Below are 21,269 nucleotides of genomic sequence, written 5' to 3' on the forward strand. Positions count from 1 at the left end.
TATTCCCCAGGCAATAGTTAAAATATGAGATGCTACTAGTCTTTATGTGCTTAGCCCTAATTATGGCAGAAGATGAACATGATTATAGTATATGGCACCATATCCTTTAGGATAAATATAACACAGGTTGATAAACTCGTCTTTTCATCTCTGATCATTTGCATCATTGTAATTATTTGTCTTTCTTAAAACTTTGTAGATGGCTTCTTTTCCAAGAACTGTATTGTGATTTACTGTGTTCAGAAGCTGAGAAATTGGTTGTATCCATGGCAATTCATTGTCCATTTGGAGATGAATTTAGCACATGAATTGTTTGTACTTCACTTCTGGATTCTTTTTGAAAATGTTCATTCACATGCAGTTAATTTAAAAGGGGCAAATAATGTACAAGATTATCATAATAAGTCCCAAATTCATTTCCTTCCAGAGAAATATTGCTTTAGCTTTCAGGAAGGAGATATATTAGTAGGATAAAACTCCTGAGTTCACTTTTCCAGGAACTAATCTTGACTAGCTAACTTAGCATCTCTGAACTTTAGTTTCTTCATTGGCTGAAAATCCAGATGAGGGAGAGAGGAAGGAGGGGAAGGAGAAAGAAACAGAGGGAGGGGGGGAGAAAGAGAGAGAGAGAGAGAGAGAGAGAGAGAGAGAGAGAGAGAGAGAGAGTCAGAGAGAGAGAGAGTCAGAGAGTCAGAGAGTCAGAGTCCTGGTACACAGGGATACTGAAGTAGAATTCTAAGCTTGAGTTCCTCTCAGGGTTTCTGCCTGAAATTCAGCATCCTTCATGAATAGCTTTTCCTGATAAGAAAACACACATGATGATGCATCATGCTCATGTGCACTCTTTCTCTTGTGTGATCCTGGACAAGTCACTTGACCTCTGAAAGCACTAAACAATTCTGTAAAACCATAATTTGAAGAAAAGGTGCTGGCCTACATTGATAGTCAGTAAGCATATATTAAACCCTTACTATATGCCAGGCATTTTGCTAATCACTGAGGATACGAAGAAAGGTAAAAACATGGTCCTTAACATTCAAAGATCTCAAATTCTAATGTCAAGTTTCCTCATTCAGGATTCCATACATGAAAGAAATCACAGGTACAGTTCCTATCCTCTTTGTATTATGTTTCTATGGGGCAAGGACTGTGGTATAACTTCATGGGAAATTGGTCACATGACCCCAAATTTAATTATCTTCTGGGAAATTTTTCCTGACCCATACTTCTCAATTCCACAGATTCCATGAAGGTCTGGGATTTTCACATCAGCCTTTACCTATATAGTACACATATATATTCTTGCATAGAAGACTAGACCCCAAGTTTTTTTTAAGTACAATGCCAAGAGGTTGAACTCATTCCTCTTGCAGTCCATAAACATGTCATGAGAACAGATCTATCAGAATAGTCACCTTTCCTTTTGGGTTCTAGAGATTCAAAGCAGTAAGTTGCCCCATGCTTAAGTAGTAGCTTTTTTTATGTGTTAAAAGGAACTGGTAGGATCAGAGAAGTTCCCTTTAGTAAGGGAAATGGCAGTCTCTTCTCATCTCCCTTCTTTCCTGCTTTCCATTCCTTCTATTTGACATTTCCATCAATGGCCCATGTTCTGGTTTTTTTAAACCCGCGTTTGTGATGAAATAAGTTAGCAATGTCATTACTCTTCTCCCAGAATCTGCTCCTCCCTTTGGAGTGGTGACCATTCACTAGGACAAAATCTCTTGTCACTTTCTGCTAACAACGGAGGGCCAAAAGCCTCTCTCCACCGAAAGCTTTTGTCTCCAAGTCAGTCTGCAAATACATTCACGTGGAACATCATCCCTACAGTATTTGTTTTATCTTTCTCAATCCCGAGTGTGCTTAATCCTAACTGACGTTTGTACTTTTGAAAAACAGAATTCAGCATTGTCAGAGTGGCCAAAATATACCCATGTTCTTATTCAAAAGAGTGACTAAGAGCCTGTGAATAGAACGTTTTTGGCCTTGAACAATATCTGAGCACAGTGCTCAGTGTAAGAGGCACAGAACCAACAAGAGCTTGGTACGGGGTTATTGCCATGTTTTTTAGACATTGACGTCCAAGCATAAATACCCAGAGAACAGCAAATCTTGCTCAGAGAACTCCTGAGAATTTCTTTTCTTATTTGATTTATTTCAGGACCCTTGGCCAAAGACTTTGCATCGTTAAAGTCAAGTCCCCACCACCACCACCGTGACCATGGCAGAAGACGCTGATATGCGCAATGAGCTGGAAGAGATGCAGCGACGGGCCGACCAGCTGGCCGATGAGGTGACCACGAAGGGGGGAACTGGGAGGTGGGAGGCTATGGTAGTTTGCTGTCTCTACATTGCAGGGACTCTCAGTTGGAAGGTGAAGGTTAAAAATTCAATTTGGCGTTACATATTATAGGTCACAAGATTCGTGAGGATATGAAGGAATTGCCTATAAAACATGGTCAGTAGTAGGGGAGAGCTTGGTTCAAATATCTGTTATATAATATGCTACAAGAATTAATGAGGCTGAAGAAAGAGCATGACTTGATAAATTTCACAGTCACTCTAATTCAATTAAGGCCTACTAGCAGTGATCTCTCCTTAATTAATGCTATACAAATATAGAGGTAGCTTTTCCTCTATGCCTTTATTTAGGACATAATCATTTTGTTTGTATTCTAAGGCATTCACAAGATTTCAGCTCATAGGACTTCAGGTGGAATTTCTAGGAGTCTCATAAAATTCTTCATAGCACTCATTCTGAGTCATGAGAGATGATGTTTAATTGTCCAGAATCCAATATCCCCTAAACAAGGATGCCAAATTACTTTTCTACGTATTGGTGGGACTTTTCATCCATCATGTGCAGTAATTATCTTTTTCAGATGATTTTTGCCTTTGATATCAGGATTGCTTTCATTTAGATCATATGGAGACAAGCTATAATTTAATTGCCCTAGAAAACCTTATAATTTGGTAAGCTTGATAGCAAAGACAAATTGAAAGAAAAGAGACTGACTCAGTTTCAGTAGAAAGGGCAGCAATTTTGAAAGTTGTTGGTTTTTTCATTTGGGAGGAAGAGAGTTGGGTAAGGGAATTTCCCAACTTTTTTCAGTATGAGAAACCCAGTTTAACCTTAAAAATTTTCTTGGCACCCCCCCCCCTTAAAGTAGTTAAATTCTAAGTATCTATTTACTGAGAATAAACATGACAATAAGCTACTATGAATTCAGTAATGTTTTTCAATGATTTTTGTCTTGTGTTAAGTGCATCTACATATATTTGGAAAATATTAATATTTAAATTTTATTTTATTATTTAGTATTTGGATATTAATTTGAGTGCTGAGTACATAATTTATAAAACAATTATATATACAAATATATATTGTATTTGTGTGTGGTATTTATTTGCTCTTTTAGAAGATAGGCTTGCTTATTTATTGACTTCCAATGCTCTTGTAGTTTCCCAGACCCCTTGCACCAACTTCATCTGGGGCAGCCCACTGGTTAGTAGCTACCAGAATAGACCAAGGAGAAATTTGGGGGACAAGCAAGTAGAAAGTATCAAGAGGAGATTGATTTAGAGTATCTAAACCAATGAATACAGATAAGATTCTCTCCTATTTTTTTTAAGTCCTCTAACCACAAACCAGTACCAAAGAATGTAGTATATGGGAGGTAGGCATAATATTGGGGAACGTCAGATCCTTCCAGTTTCTACCTAGCCACAGTAGCATAGTTGGCAGAATGGAAAAATATCATAAGTGAGAGTAGTTTTCATTTCTGTGATTCTCTGCATCCTATTTATTTTGTATGAAAAATGATAGTGATAACTAAATTTCTTACATATATTCACGCATATGTGTATACATATAAGTGTATCTACAAAACATTATATATGCATACAGTGTGTCTATATACACATGTATTATGTTTATATAATGGATATATTTATGTGTGGACTTGAGGGCCCCATTTCCCAATTATTTTTGTTTTGTTTTCGGGTTTGGGGTTTGTTGTTTTTACTCCTGTTATTTTTTTGAGGCGATCAGGGTAAGCCATTTCCCAAATTGTTCAACACCTACATTGCTCACATGCCATTGGCCTCAGAGTCATCCTGGCTGTAGAAAAGTCATTGAAAAAGATGGGGTTGAATGGCAGTCTCATGGACAGCAAGGCAGTTCTATCTAAATGATATGAGAATTAAGGAAAGGGAAAAAATGAGGACATGTTATCTTTGGGCCAAATTTTTTTAAATTTCCATGATTTGTATAAACTCTGACATCAATTTAGATTGAATTATTGTGACTGTGACTTAAATGTTTATATTTCTTTTTTCAGTCTCTGGAAAGCACCCGCCGTATGCTTCAGCTTGTTGAAGAGGTAAGGAGTAATTATCTTTTAAAATGGATACCCATTCTTTCTATTACCTTTATTTACTTTATCCCCTGACCTTATATTCTTTAGGCACTCACATCAGTGAAAACTTAGCTACCTTACAGACTGCACAAATTGAAGAGATCTATTTATATCCATTTTCCACATTAATATGTAAGCCTCTATGGTAAATGCATTTCTCTCAGAAGTAATATCTTCTAAGACAGTAAGCACAGAAGGTTATTATGGCAAACTGAAGTTTTCCTAATAATTCATAAAGGCAGAATGTCATTGGTCAAATTGAAATGAGTCTAAGAGCCAGCAAGTTACAAAAACCCCTCATGGCTCTTTGTATTAATGTTCAATCATATGTATCTGCTTTCAGATTTGCTACTCTGGTTTTAGTCCCATTGCTGTATTTTATCATTTATCCAAATAATAACAATAATAACGGCCCTTCATTGGGCTCTACATTTCCCTGATATTTCAGAATTCTTAGCACCTGGTTTAAAATATTCCATCTTAGGCCTATATCAATAAACAGCAAAATGAGTCAGCAATACGGAGCTTTGCAGAAGGCTCAGCTTTTCATTTCTGAGCCAATTCTTAATTTGAAATAACACAGGAAGGGAAAGAAAGATAGCAACCATAAGGTTTGTATGAAGCTAGCAAGGTGGGGGGAGGTGCTTAAAAAGTAGTTTATTTTTAAAATGGCAATTTAAGGCTACAGTTTAGGATAAAAGCAATCAATGAGCCCCTACAAGCCCAGCACTGCAGAAATCACAGGGACGGGATAGAACAAAGAGAGAAAAACAGGAAATTCGCCTTTTGTACTCTCCATCAAGCATGCATGTTCTCCACTTAAAGCAGGGGTTCTTAACCTTTTTGGACTCCTTTGGCAGTCTGCTAAAGAGAATGGCTCCCTTCTCAAAACAATGTTTTTTTTTCTTCAATTTTATTTTATTAAATGTGTTTATCTACTTTTAGTTTACAACATTTAGTTTCATAGTCCCCTGAGTTCCAAATTTTTCTCCCACCCCCTCACCAGCATGCAATCCAATATAGACTCTACAAATACCTTCGCATTAGGCATTAGTCAGAAAACAATGTTTTTAAACACATACAACAATATACATAGGATTACAAAGGAAACTAACTACATTTAAAACACTTATCAAAATATTTTTTGAAGTAACATGGAAACTGAGGTAGGTATCTACATTAATTTAGTATTATTTCAGAACCAGAACCAAGAGACACGTACTTTAAATGTGTTAATGATGGCTAGGTAGTTAAACATAGATGTAAGATTCAAACTCACTCTCCCCAAGCACCTTCTCATAAAACCTTCAATGATTGGACTAAATCTCAGTACCGATGTCATTTTAAAAAAGTTTTTACATAATGATCTGTAACATTAGTGCCCTGGAGCATTCAGAAATAAAGTGACTTGATTATCTTGACATATTTCCCTGACTGTAGGTCACAAATTCCAAACTCATTTTTGATTGTCCCTTCTGTTATAACCACATGAAGTAAATTCTCATAATGTACAAATGCAGTCACTGATTAACTCATCAATGGATGGTTGGGTTATGCAGCCTTTCAGGCCTAGAAAAAAGATTTAAGACACAGACAGAAAACACGTCATGGAAATGATTCTCTCCTCTTGCCTTTCTTCGCCTTTGGGCTGTTGACACATCCCTTTAGTGTCTTCTCAAACTGCTGAAAGTGCCACCCTGTCTGGAATAAATGTCTGAACTGATTTTGTCTGGAAAAATTCCATAAGCTGGATTGAAATGAAATTCTTTAATTCAATGTTTATTTCTCTTGGAGTGCTTTTTGATCAAGCATAAAGTTGTATTTTGATATGGAAGATGCCCCCATTTGATACAATCAACAAGAAGAAGCTAATAAGCTTTTATACATTTTTGAGATTATAGGCATGACTTTCTTAACAGCAAAGCTATTCATACTTGTTTCCTGGATGGTTAGTTTGTGGTTTTGGTTAAATACCCTTCATTTCCGTATCAGTCCCTATGGAAACATTGCTCTACTTTTCATGTAAAAAGGAAATGATCATTAAAAAAATAGTTACATGGTCCAGTGGAAACAACACTGTCTCTGCAGCCAGAAAATCTGGGTTCACATCCTTCTTCCAATACTTCTTATGTGTGAGACTTTGGGCAAGTCCTCAAACCTCCCTGAGCCTCAATTTTTCTTATCTATAAAATGAAGGGTTTGGGCTAGATGATCTCTGGATTCCCTTCTATCTTCAGATCTATGAGGACATGATTATCAATTCAGCCAACATACATTAAAGGTGTTCCATGGTCAAAGTTTTATGGCATGTCCAGGGGGACACAAAGACAAAAAGCTAATCAGTCTTTGGCTTTAAGAAGCTTACAGTTTATTAATCACATCTGAAATCATGTTTGTTCATTGATTATTAGGAACACCTGAGCATTGAAGCATCATTATTTTGCTCATGAAACCAAAGGACCAATGTAATTTTATGTAACTGGAATTGAGCTGATTTCTCATTTAGATGCAGTTTCAAAGACAGGAAAGGTTACTAAACTTGTGAAAATCTCTGACTGTGAAGAAAAGCACTTTCATTACCAGTAAGAATATATGAATTTTGTGAGTAATATGCAGTTACCAATCTATTCCAGAGAATAATAGTCTATTTTGATGGAAGTACATTTCAGTATTTCAAGGACTATGTAAGAATCCCATATGACTGAAATCAAGATAGGCCAGACATATTGAATATGTTATGGGAGACAGAAGGTTTAAAATTATATATTACTCCATTCCACCTCTGTAATCAAAAAGAATGTCTTTTGGTAAAGGATTTTTAGGAGACACGTGAAATTGGGCACTGCTGATTGTCAAAAAAGAAATGCAGTTTTTACCTTCTGGTCCACTTGAAAGCCAAGCCACAGACAATGCTACAGTGGAATTCCACTGAAATTGTTTTAGCTGAATCCCACTAGAGAGTTCATGGGCACAGTAATGGAGGGTGCTTGCAATTTTATTGTGCTCCCAGGTATTTTACCCGTGTGCATGAAAATGCATATCCACCAATCTGAGGTTATGTCTATTTGACATCAGACATGAAAAATGGGACCATGTAGCCAAGGCCATTCTATTCAAACCCAAGATATTTTGGCACCTGGAGGCAAAGTGATCAGGTGATTGCTTGAATCTTGAAACTTTCCCTTCAAGTATACTAGGCTCTAGATAAAGTATTCTAGGCAGACAAAAAGGCAGACCAAAACTCTCTATAAATCATTTTGTGAGTCATAAGTATGTGGTCCCAGTTCACCTTCCAAAGAGCAGTTTTCTGTCTCCAAACTCGCTTTAAAAAGAAGATCCCTACACTAGAAGACAACAAAAGGAAGCCAGAGATTGAAAAGGCAAGAAACTAAAATCACTCTCTCCCACTTCTAGCTACTAGGGTATGGTATTCTTTGTGTAGGGAAGGCAACTAGATGGCACAGTAGATAGAGTGCTAGGCCTGGAGTCAGGAAGACTGGAGTTCAAATCTGAACTCAGACACTTACTAACTGTGTGACCTGGGTCACTCACTTAACTCTGTTGGCCTCAGTTTCTTCATCTGCAAAATGAGCTAGAGAAGGAAATGGCAAACCATTCCAGTATCTTTGCTAAGAAAACCCCAAATATGGTCACAGAGATAGACACAACTGAACAACAAAATGAATTTCTGTAACACTTGCAATGTCTGTCTCTCTCCCTGTATTACTTCCTCTTCTTTTCCTCCTCCTTGATGTCCACACTCTCCCCCCCAAAAATTTTAATTGAAAGAGATTCCATTGCTCTATTTGGGGTTATGGCAGGGAGAACAGAAAGGGAAAATATGTGTTCTCTCAACTCACAAAAAGAGAGTTCAGGCTAAGAAGGAGCCAAAATCAGTGCATTGAAGTATACCAAGATGCCCCCTGATGCCTGCTTTTTTAGGATAGTACTTCCTGAACTCACATTTTATAGTTTTTCAAAGCACTTTAACAGTCCTCTCTAATCTGATCCTTGTTTTATCCAAAAACCCTGTGACCCAAATATGGAAAGTATTATTATTTCTATTTGACAAGTGGGGAGAAGGTGATCAGAACCACTGTTTGCTAATCTGCCTAAGGTCACATAGCCAGTGACCTGCAGCACCAAAACTAGAACCAAGGACTAATAACTCCTGACTCCAGGTTCCTTGCAATTGGATAGAAGAACTCTAACTGAAATATAGTAGAACCTTTCATAATATGTGATTATATGCTGTGTTTGAGAAATAATGCAGTTTTTTCTCTTATGTCTTAAGTTTGAGTTCATGGAATTTTAAAATTACTTGTTCAGCCAGCTCATTATACTAGCTATTACTAAAGAAAATTGAAGATGGGGAAAAGTAGTAGAGGTTTCTTCTCTAATAATGAAGACATTGCAAGATAGACAGGATGATGGCTGGGGGTGATGGATTTTCAGGTATGAAGGAAACTGAATTACAAATAATTATTAAATTCCCATCAAGAGGAGATGAAAAGGTTAGGGACGGTATAATCATAGCAACAAACAACAACATCTTGGAGCTGCACTTGATGGGGATCAGAGGTTAGTGCAATGTCCAAGGTCACTGCTAGAACCCAGGTTTCCTGACTCTTCTCCCATGCACAGAAGTCCCAGAAGACAAGGAAGATAAGCATAGAACATAAAAACACATCTCAGAATTTTTAAGTGAACATCAAAAATATCCTAATGACAAGGATGCATCATATTCCAATTGCACATCAAGGTCTGCAAATACTTTCATCACAATAAACCTTTAGTACAAGTATTGTATCCTCATTTTATGATAAGGAAATTAAGGCTCATGGAGCTTTGATTTAACAAGAACCCAATACAAGGAGGAACCTAATATGCAAATGATATATTAAACCCAATATAGCTCAGTTCTAAGTTGTTTCAGCAAAAGCATAGTCACACCTAATTATTAGACATTTCCCACTTACACACTAGTCAACACCAGCACCAACTGCACAAAAAATATGGCTTGGCTATGACTAAGGACATATTTTTTCTCACTCACTGTTTCCATAAACCATTTCTTTCTAAGACATAAATCTAAGGTATAAATGGTATGTTATTTAAGGCATATGTTGTTTGAGAACTTCACGGTCTATCAGCCAATGGGGAAACTGAGACCCAGAGAGGAGAAGTAATGCTAAGAGAAAGGAAGAAAACAAGCATTTATTAAGAGCCTAATATCAGCCAGACATTTTGCTCTTTTACAAATATTTTGTCATTTCATCCTTATAAATATTATATCATTTGATCCTCAAAAGAACACTGGGAAGTAGGTACTATTATTGTTGTCCCCATTTTGCAGTTGAGGAAATGAGGTAGACACAGGTTGAGTGACTTTCCCAGGGTCACACAGATAGTAAGTGTCTGAGGCTGGATCTCAGGTCATCTTGACTCCAGGTTCATTGCTCTGTGCAGTATGGCACCACATAGCTGCATTTGAGAGGTAGTGGGTTCTCATGCAAATAATAATAGGTTTGGACCTGACTTCACTGGCACAAAAAAAAAATTTAAATGAGGAAACTCCCTCTTCTAATGCAGGTTTGTACTTTCTATGCAACTTCTCACCTTAAGAGAGTTACCTAGAGCACCAAGAAGTAAATTGACTTGCCCAGGATTATACAGCCAGTATGTATGAGCCAGAACTTGAAATCAAGTCTTTCTAGCTCCAAGGCCAGCCCTTTGTCCATCCTGCTTCTTGCAAATAGTAATGACAACAACAATAATAACAGTAATAGCTCACACTGAAGTCCAAAGTAATTAAGTGACTTGCAAGTGATCACACAGCTAGTTAAAGGAAGAGTCAAGAATCAAACTTGGTGGTATTTGATTCTATAGCATAAGAGCAGGACAACCCAGATTCATGTTGACTCTATGGATAACATGCCAAGCTCATCACAGTCAGATCCAAAATGAGCAAATGTGAAATAACATTAGAAATGTTCAAAGCAAAATAAACACAGGAGAGGAATGGCCAGGAAATGAAGAAACTTCGAAGCACGGCGATCCAAGCTGATATCATTAAGCCATTCCACAGAAGTCATCCCAAATATGATAACTCAGTACAGTGATCAGTTTCATTAGATCTGAATAGGGCCCTAGGAGAGAAAATGCATTGTGAGATACATCTAAAAATATCCTATTTACTGACCAAAACTCTGTTCCATCCATACACTACAGAAGTCATCTGATTTTCCTTATCTTCCCCCATTCATAAAGTATACCTGGAACTGTGCCAGGATTAATATAAACAAGATTTTCTTGTTTTTTGTTTGTTTGTTTTTTTATTTAAAATGTAGGATAGTGCAGAATAGATAATAGCTGATTTACCCTGTGTTCAAGCAAACATGGCTGCTTGGTTGGAATAAAGTAACTACTTGGGCATTAGTGGTACAGGCACTCCCAAACACAGTCAGAAAGCAGATTCCTATCCTAAAATTGCTACCAACTGCTGGCAGGGGAGCCTGATGTCATTACTGACCTTTAGAGATCATCTAATCAAATATTTACTGCAACTGAAAACTTTTATCAAATAAATATGCTTATTCAAATTAATATGTCTTTACAGATAGAGCACAGTTAGCCTCACTGATTCCCCAAAGAATTTGACTTTGTTGATTACTCTCAGAAATTATTTTCTGACCCTTCAGAATTGAACAGCACTGAACAGGGACTATTCCTTCATTCCTAAAAGCTATTGAGGTTTAATAATTTTTATTGCTGAGAAAAAATATTCATCTGCTATTAATCTCTTTTCAAGTCTCTCTAGTAAAAGTTAATTCTTGAAAGACATATTCGAAATATGGTTATGAAGGGTTTGTGACTTTTAGAAATTATCCTGGTTATCTTCTTTGATCTATCTATCCAAAAAAATCCTTTAAGTCATGCCTTTTTTCCACTGTTAATCAACTAGTAGAATAAAGGATTCTGATCAAAACTGGCTAGTGTTTTGAGATTTGGCATTCTTTAAGAAAAAAGGTGGCTGGCATCCTTGCTTATTTCTCCCCTTCTAGGAGAAATTCTATTAATTGATTTCTTTGAATGAAAGGTAGTCACACAGGGAAACCTTTTTAAAAGCCTGCTTCAATACAAAGGAGGGATTTTCCTGAACTAAAGTTGTTATACAAATTCTTTTCTCCTACTAGGTCACTATGGAGGACTTTGATTGCATTTGAAAAGAGTTTATATTTCTCATTTAACAACTACTTTTTTCTCTTCCTGTTTACCAATGGAAATTTGACAGTGAATTTTCTTTTTGGAATCCATATGGTATCTATTGATCTGAGACCTTCCCCTAGTGCCTTAAAGATATTGCCACATTTTCTCCCGTTTTTTTTTTCCCTACTCCATTTCCATATCTAGAGCTAATTGTTCCCTTATTGATTTCTCTTTTCTCTCTAACTCTTTTTCAACCTACCTCCCATTATTGGAATGTAGAGTAAAGATGCTGGTATCAGGACTTTGGTTATGTTGGATGAACAAGGAGGTAAGTTCATTTTTCTTCAGTAAGTTATTCCTTCAATGAAGTACGTTGATTATTATTTATATATAAAAATATAGTCAGTTTAACTACTAAGGTTTATGTGTATATATTTGAGTGCCTCAGAGGACTCCAGATCCTTCATTGTCTTGCCTTCTTTATTCTGTTGAATAGCCTGGTTAAAACAAATACATATTGTCATCTTCATATTTGATTGATTAATACATCATTGGGAGATATTCAGTGAGGCTCCACTGAATCTTTTAACAATAACTTTTAGCTAAAATTGTCAATATTATTTTAATATAACATGAAATTCCCTACTATCTCACCCTTCCCATTGAAGTGGCTCACATAATCCTTGTAGCACAGTATATTATGTTATAAAAATATATTATCCACATCTTTCTACCATACCAATTCAGTCCTTGGAAAATCTGATTAAAAACTAACTATGGGGTGCCTCTAAACAAACAGGAAACTATTTATGAATGCCATATACTTACCCTTAATAGCATATAGACAAATAAAGAACTAGATACATTTTAAAATGAGTCTTGTAAAATATTCTGTCACATTTTTATCACAGTAATCTTTATTGAAATCATTTTACTTTAAACAAGTCAAGTCACAAATATTAGCATTGTTACCCATTGAATATGGTGGTGCCATAATTACAAAATGGGAAGGGGAGAACTGAAATTCTGAAATTCCTATCTTCTTTCCACTGATTTTCAGACTCAACTTACCTACTCATACAGTTATGTGTGTTAAAGAGCTACAGCCTCAAGGTTGTTATTAGAGAAAACACCACCAAAGAAACACAACTAGAGGCTATATTTTTGCCTAGTTTCATATACTGGATTCAGTTCCATATTAAATAGATTAATGACATATCTTAATGTTATTTTAAGTTCAAGCATTAGGAAATTATTCAGGTTTCTATATGATTTCTAAAAACTGGGCCAAAATATCTTCATCAGATTATGCTTAGTCCCACAAGGTAGTCTGTTGAGTTTTCTTGGTGTTGTATTAAGTGCCTTTCAAAGGCTACTTCTTGTCTCAAATACTCCCGGGAACAGTTTCCCAATCTTTGGAAACAAAAGAACATAAATCCATGAAAAAAAATCAAGATATATATTTAAAAAATGGAAGTGAGCAGCATGCTCAATAAGAATGTAAGTGAAGGATTGATTTTAATCATATTCTTTCCGTGAAGATCTAAAAAGATGAGATTAAAATTCCATCCAAATGCAAGTACATAGTCCATGAATGATTTCCTAAAGCATGTTATACTCTGTAACATACTTCCATGCTTCCAGTATCACTAATTTTATCAAGGTTGGTATTCCTTCTACCAATGCTGTTTGTGATGCCTTTATTTTAGTTAGTTTTTAGATACTGGAGCTAATCTAGTGACAAATACCCTCCTCATTTACCTAAATTGATATTGGGAAAAGAGGCATGAAGTCTATCACCCTGGCTCATAGCACAGTGACTTGCATATAGTAGGTGCTTAATAAATGCATGTTAAATTGTCACTGGATTGTCACATGCTCAAAATCTTTCCAGAGTGGCAGAACCTAAAAAAGTATATACTCCACTCTTGCCTTTCAAGAACCCAGGATCACTTTCATGCCATCACAGCAGAGCAAAAGATATACATTTATATATATATATATATATATATATATATATATATATATATGTATATATATATACTTGTAAGTACATACAACACAATTCAATAAGCACCTTCAAGACATTAATGTTTCCTATTTTTTACCATTAACCTAAGAAATATCCATTTTGGCACACAATAGTTAAGTATAAGATTCTGATGTTAGATCCCATGTTTAAACTGATATATAATTAGCAGATTGCTGCAGACAAGGAGTAGACATCACAAAAGTCTTCTAGAAGTCATACTGGCCAGGCCGTAAGTGAGTCAATTCATTTTTATTGTAATGATGGGTTAGGCTTACTTTAAAATGATAAACTAGTAGAAAGGACAATTGCATGGGATGATTTTGTAATCACTGTGACATGTTAAATGTAATTTAATTATGCTTTTGCCATCTTCAGAGTTTCTTGTTTAGACATGTTACTTCCTCAAAATGTTTCTGTAATTTTTAATTTAATGATTGCAGCATTTATGCCTGGGAAATATACTTGACTATATGGCATTATTAACTATTTCTACATAGAGGCAGGAGCAGACTGGTTGAAAGAAGCACTACAACCATCATTCTGGGTCAGACTGATCAAAGTAGTCCAGATACAGGGCAGCACAAAGCTGAGACCTCACCATGGAATTTTAGTTTCTCCAACCAACTTGTCTTTGGGGCAGAGACCATGAAATTAATCTTGGGAAATTGCTAATAATGGTTTTTTTAACCTCTCCAGTCTGAGAGTTCTTTTGGCTTTTTTTTTTGCTGTTTCATTAATTTATTTGCTTTGATGTCACAGAAAATTATTTCCAGGAACAATTCCCCCAACAAATGCCAAGCTAAGCAATGAATGAAAAGTGGTACTGTTTTGGCATCGTCAAGCCTAAAGTTTTGTGATCATACCTGTCAAGTATAGAGTACCAGCTTACTGACTTAAAAGAGCTGGGTGGGGGGGAGAGGGAAGGGATTTTCCTTTAGCTGAAGCCCATTTAACACAATTAGAGCCTCTTTACTAGCCTTTGTCTATGCTACACTTCATCAAAGGAGAAATGGAGTAGTCCAAGCTTTAGTTCTAGGCTCCTTAGCCAAAGGTTCTCCCTGTTCTAGTCTTTCTCGAATGAAAACTTCCACTATGCATCCTGGAGATTCTCAAGCATTTCAAGGCATTCAGAGGCCTAGAGCCCTGTTAATTTTATCAGGTCTCCCAGAAGAGGAGGGATATTGGAAAAACTAGGACATTCATATATCATTCCATATGCCTTATCCAAAGGGAATAAGCAGCAAAAATATCAAGTGATCTCTTTAGCCATTAAAAAACATGCACTGCATAGCTACAGATGGCCATTAGTAGGATTCCTGGTTCATACTTCATAAAACATTATTGTTGTTTATTAAAGGGAACATCTAAAAGCATAATTCTCATGTATTTAACCTAATTAAAATCAACTATACCTCGGGGCGGCCAGGTGGCTCAGCGAGTTAGAGCACCAGCTCCAGTGTTGGGATGACCTGGGGATCAAATCTGGGCTCAGATACTCAGCACCACACCCAGAAATAACTGGCCATGTAACCTTGAGCAAGTTACTTAACCCTGATTGCTTTAAAAAATAATCAACTATACCTGTTCTTTGGATGGGTACAGATTTTTCATTTCAGAAGCCCCGTTGATTGGGGGAGGGCATAAAAAATATTAAATGTGAGCCAGGTCCTATACAAGAAGCTGAAGGAGAGAGAGATTTTGAAGAAAAAGGAAAATAAGGAGATGGTGCAAAATTTGCTTGATTATCCAAGACACTGAATTCTTTGCCTAAGGTAGTTGTGAAGAAATATATGCTATACCTACCAGAATTACACTAAATAGAACTGTATTCTTTACAAAACACTGGCAACTGTATTGTTGCCACTATGTGGTGAATATTGCACATGCCTTTTCCATTTGTATATTCCATTGGTTTTGCAGACAGTTCAGAAAGTATTCACAGTAGCTAGATACATCATTAAAGTCAAATGGGCTTGATGAATCTCAATCAATCAATCAACAAATATCTGTCAAGCACTTACTATATGTCAATTACTATGCTACCTGAGGATGTAAATACCAAGAATTAAACAATCCATAGCCTTAATAAACTTACATTAGAAAGAGAACTCTCATTCTTATATTCTTTAAAAAAAAAAAAAGAAAGAATAGGAAAGATACTATCTCTCAGGGAAACAAACCACTGAAAGGATTTTTTCTTCTGTAAGCTGGAATATTCCATTTGAAAACCAAGAGATGGGAAAAGGTATAATTGAAAAGTATGACTCCTCTAAGAAGGTACTACTCATCATTTGAGAAGATAAGGTTGACACTAGCTCAAATGTCTCTTTGAGTAATGAGGGAGGTATCTCCCAGAGCTTGACTTCCTAATGGGATATTTTGTCCTGTACAAAAGAATGACCATTTGAGAGTTTCTTTGAAATATTTTTACATATATTAGGATTCATGAATTTTATATGATTTGAATCTCAAAAAAAAAACTTGAAATAGATGCTATAGGTATTATTAACCCTATTTTACAGATGAGAAAATGAGACTCCAAGAGATTAAATGACTTGTTCATAGTCATACAACTAGTATCAAAAGTAGTGTTTAGATGAAAGGTTTCCTGCATCTATCCGCTATACCATGCTGCCAATCTGAGATATACACATCAATCAATCAGTAAAAATGTATTAAACCCAACACTGTGTTAGGTGCTGGGGATACACATATAAAGAATTAAACAATCTTTTCCCCTGAGGAGCTTGCAATCTAAGGAGAAGAGGTAAAGTGCATATATAGGCACAACCAAAAAATGAATACAAGATAATCTTGGGGGGTGAAAAAAGCACTAGCAGCTAGGGGGAAAGAGGGGAATCTGTAAAGGCTTCACTAAGAAAGTGAAACTTGAGCAACATTGTACTTCAAAAACAAATTTTCAAACATTGTGGATTATTCATGCCATACCTGTTTTTTAGTAGTTCAGATAACAGAGCTGACATAATGAAATATAAAGATATTTATAATTCAATACAAAGATATATTTAACAAATACTCAACTTTATATAAAACTTTCCCAAAACAGTTTTTATAAAATAGCCTTAAAATCTTTAGTCAGTAAAAGTATGCCTCACTTTATACTCCGGAAAGGTTTTCTGAAAATAAGGTTGTTTAAAAAATAAAATAAATTTAATGGTAATGACTCACATTTTAACTTACAAGCTATTGTTCATTTTAATTTTGCTCTTCAATCGGCAATGGTTACTCATGTTTTCACTGTAAGGTTCTCTGCTTCCTCTCTCTCATTTAAACCATTCATCTTAAACAAACATTTAAAGGCACTGCTGGGTAGGAGTTCATTATTGAAAGTTACCCTGCAGGGAACATTTTTCTTAATTGAAGAATTTATTTGTAATGCAAATAACTGATGTCTGATTTATCTAATTCCTAAATTAAGATAGAGAATTTTCTTAAAGTGGGTTACAGCTGTTCCACACAAAAAGTATACTAGGATTTGATTCAACTTGAGAAGTACTTATTGAACACTTCCTGGACACACAGGATTATAGACAAAAATGGAACTGTCCCTGGCCTCAAAGAGCTTACCTTTTCTTATGGAATTAACATTGCATCATTAACTATTTCTATTAGCACTCTTCCTGGGATACCCCTAGAAAATCCAAAATAATATGCTTTCACTGTTGAGATGAATAAAAAAAATTGACAAAGATGCCTAAGAAGGAGAATTCTGTTATTCATCTTAAAATCAATCTGTTAATTAGGTATTAATATTCCTAAATCATACAAAACCAGGAACAATAGAATTCACCTTTCCAAAGATCCAGTCTCCACTTTGGTTTCAGGGGTCATTACAGCTTAATTATTAAGTTATTGGCTGCCATCTTATAATTTCACTTGAAATGTTTTTAAATTATTATTTATGGCCTTAGGCTTTCAATGTGTTTGTTTATTCGTTTTATTCTAATCATGCCTATTACTCAAAGTCCTATGCATGCATGCATGAAAAAGTAAATGAAAGGAAGCAATAGAACATAATTAGGTTTTGTGATTAGAAAACTAGAAGATTAAATGCTATTCTCTTTTAATCATCTTAAAAGTCATCTTAAAATCCTTCCTGCATACCTGCTGTTGCCTCATTTTGGCAGTATAGTTTTCATTTATGTTGCCTTGGTGATTTTTTTAATCTTAAAAAATGAGAACGGAAGTTCTTTTTATGGCAGTCAATTCCTAACATAGAGACAGTATGTTAACTTTGCCTGCAGTAAAGAAAGTATGCAACAATTCACAGCTCTTTCCAAATATATCAGTGTTTTCATTCATTCTTGCCACATTCCCTGGGGTAGGTATCCAGTTGCCTCCATGTTAGAGATGGGGAAACCAAATGGCTGAGGAATTAAATGGCCTCCAAACATCTCACATCAAGTAAGTCATGAAACCAGATTGGAATCCAAATTTTTTGGCCCCTACAACTCCACTAACATTGCTCTCTGTACTGCTTCTATAAATTAAGCTAAGTGTTCTCACCCAAAGATTGTGCCATAGAGACTCTTATTCAACTGTTAGGTCAGCCAGAAGGTCAGTGGATAAAAAGGTACCAAAAAGGGGAGAGCTAAGAGTCAATGACCATTTTAGTCTTATCCACCAAGCAAGTTAGTTCTATTGCTTGGCTGAAAGTGATCATCATCATAATATATATTTTTAAAAATATATCAATATTTCAACAAATTTTCTCTAATAAATGTTCAATTGAAATGCATGAAGAATAATGCCTTATCTCTCTTTCTCTTGGGTGTCACTAATATTTGAGTAAGTGAATGTACTGCCCTGTTTTTTTAGGCATTCTGAATTAAACAGGCCTGCCTAATGCCATCCCATCATGTTTGAATTAAGAGCTATTATAAACATCATTTTTGGTTTTTTCCTTCACTCCACATCAGCACAGGGCATCTTCAGCACTCAGCCTGCATACTTCCTGCCAGCAATGCATCCATTCAGACAATGCATTGTCAATTTCTTTCTCTCTCTTTCTCTCTCTCAAATTCCGTTCTACATAGTCATTTCTCATGTTCTGTTGGAGATCAAAAAAAAAAAATTCATTCCACCCTGTCATCCCTTTGTCCTGACCAGAACAACTCGATCGTGTTGAAGAAGGCATGAACCATATCAACCAAGACATGAAGGAGGCCGAGAAAAATTTAAAAGATTTAGGGAAATGCTGTGGCCTTTTCATATGTCCTTGTAACAAGTAGGTACTGGGTACCGGCTCTGCTCTGTGGTGTCCAGTTTTCTTTTTCTTTTTTCTGTCAAAGTGAATGTCTGAAGTTTTGTCTTTTTTTTCTTTGTCCTTTTTCATCCGCTTCATTCTGTGGGGATAAAATACTTGTGTTTAATCAGAACAACTGGAACGCATCGAGGAGGGAATGGACCAAATCAATAAGGACATGAAAGAAGCAGAAAAGAATTTGACGGACCTAGGAAAATTCTGTGGGCTTTGTGTGTGTCCCTGTAACAAGTAGGTGCTGCCTGCCTGCCTGAAGCTTTGAGCCCCAAGGCCCATCTCTGAGCCTTGTCAAGCTCATCCCTGCTGGGCACTTGGGCAGGATGAGCATGTAGCATGCAGAAGAGATCAGTACGGGTTCCAATGCATTCATCTCATAGTGTAGACAATTCCATGGGAGTTATTGTAGATGCATCCAAAAAAATCAGGCATACTGCAGTGAAAGCTTCACTGTCCACACCTCTTCTTGGTAAACGTTTCAACATTTTCCAAAAAGTGTACCCCAGTACAGAGCCCTTTCCAAAGAGGCTTTCAAGAAACAGGACTATCTTTCCCACATCACTTCCCCCAGCCCTAGAAACTGAAATTTTGTGTCCAGAAAAAGCTAGGAGGAAGTTGAAGAGATAAGAAACATGGAAGCCAGGGACTAGTTCTCAAAAGTAAATGGCAGGTAATTTGGCCCCACTATTTTATAATACAAGGTTGAGAGTGTACTATTATTAGCTCTCTTTTTCCATTTCTGGACAGATTTCAATACCTTTGAAAGACATGACCCAGATCGATATTATAGAGATCCAGGGTAGGAGCACTTATCAATCCTTTAAGAAGTGACCAGGCTTTACCCAAATTGATTGTGTCCCTCTTAAAATTCTTCCTAATTAGATACCCAGTACACTGGCTGAAATGTTGAAATGTATAGATTTTGCATGCACGGCATCACAAAACATGAAATGGTTCTCAAGATTCTTCAAAGCTTGTTTTGAGTTCAGCAGAAAATGTGACATGTGGTTGTAACAGTTTGCAACAGAGGAAATACAATGAGTAGTGTAGGTTTCTCTAAGACAATCTCATCTGACAGGGAGATCAAATGCATGAAATGATTGTCAAACATGCATTTGGAAATTAAGCCAGCACTAAGGTTTCCCCTTACCCCTCCCAACTCCCTATTTTTATAAATCCTTTTTATCCTAAAGCTTCATAATCTATCCCCTTTTAAGATGATAGTTGATTTGCTTTCTATCCAATCATATAATCATCACATCCTTTAAAGTTAAAACTTTCAGCCTGATTAAAAATGCCCCATTTCTGTTTGGGAGGGGAAGAGGATCACATATTGATATATTCAAATGAAACCTCTTGCTTTTAGAGCATGATCTACAATGAAATCTGATTAACTGGAATTTATCTAACTGCAGCCATCAAAATCAATCACAAATGTTCCTGCCTTCCAATTTTAAGAGAAAGAAACAAATCTCCAACTTTTACATGGTCCCTACCTTGAAAAAAAATCTTTCAAGCTTAGGTCCTTGAGTAAGTGTGCATTCTCTTATACTTCCTACATTCACAATAACTATACAATGAGAATTTCTATTGGCATTGAAAACCCAGAGATATGTACAGCAAACTCCTCAACTACCAACAAAAAATTTTGTGTTCATTAGTCAGAACTCATTCTCCTGGCAAGCAGCCTAATGAATTTAGCATAGATTCTTAACTGGAAAGGAAATGAACAAAAGAATTTCTCCTTCCATTTAACTAACCAGGAAATTTGTTTACCCAGACCACTCAATTCCTTCAAAATTCCAGTTAATCAGGGTCTTATTGTAGATCATTTTCAGTAGCAATTTCCCCCAAAGACTCCAAGAGTTGACTTCATAAAGAATTTTCACAAATGGCTTTCTTCCTCCTCAAAAGTTTCCCTAGGGAGGTTTGAGGAAATCCCTACTGAAAAGAACACCCGTGTGATGTTAAAATGCCCCTTCCTGATTTCATTTGTTAGTAAGCAATAATTAGACCATTCACAAGAGGCCCAAATTAAACTGTAAAGCTGGACTTAAATGTCCCCCACCGTTTGTAGATGAAGCTTTGAAAACCATGTGTCACAATTCAGTGTGTGATAGTGCACCTGGAATTCAGAGGGCATCTTCCTGTCATAGCATGTTTTTGAGGACTCGAGTTAATGCCTATCAATAAGTGTGAATGTATGTGCAGCATTTTGGGTAGCAGTAGTTTGCCTTCTTTTAGAAACGCATTCTTCCCCACCCTACCCCACCCCACCCCACCTCCAAGTTGCCAAAGATGGTGTACAAAATATCTTACATAGCAGAAAACA

The 21,269-nt window shown here is 36.2% G+C and overlaps 1 protein-coding gene across 2 annotated transcripts in view; it reads left to right on the forward strand.

Annotated features, from left to right (window-relative positions):
• Nucleotides 1-21,269, forward strand: part of SNAP25 (synaptosome associated protein 25) — a 96,855-nt gene that overhangs the window by 65,374 nt on the left and 10,212 nt on the right. The window contains exons 2-5 of one of the 2 annotated variants that reach the window (XM_069075408.1): nucleotides 2,159-2,290; nucleotides 4,338-4,379; nucleotides 11,904-11,952; nucleotides 18,787-18,904. In XM_069075408.1, the coding sequence (XP_068931509.1) occupies nucleotides 2,219-2,290; nucleotides 4,338-4,379; nucleotides 11,904-11,952; nucleotides 18,787-18,904 (281 nt within the window). In that variant the 5' untranslated portion in view covers nucleotides 2,159-2,218. Of the gene's footprint in view, nucleotides 1-2,158; nucleotides 2,291-4,337; nucleotides 4,380-11,903; nucleotides 11,953-18,786; nucleotides 18,905-19,053; nucleotides 19,172-21,269 lie in introns of both variants that reach the window. The other variant, XM_069075407.1, reaches the window with a different exon arrangement.

The sequence above is a fragment of the Petaurus breviceps genome, unplaced genomic scaffold (genome assembly GCF_028583685.1).
Source record: "Petaurus breviceps papuanus isolate PSGF00001 unplaced genomic scaffold, PetGlider_PUasm1.0 90919, whole genome shotgun sequence".
NCBI classification, from domain to species: Eukaryota; Metazoa; Chordata; class Mammalia; order Diprotodontia; family Petauridae; genus Petaurus; species Petaurus breviceps.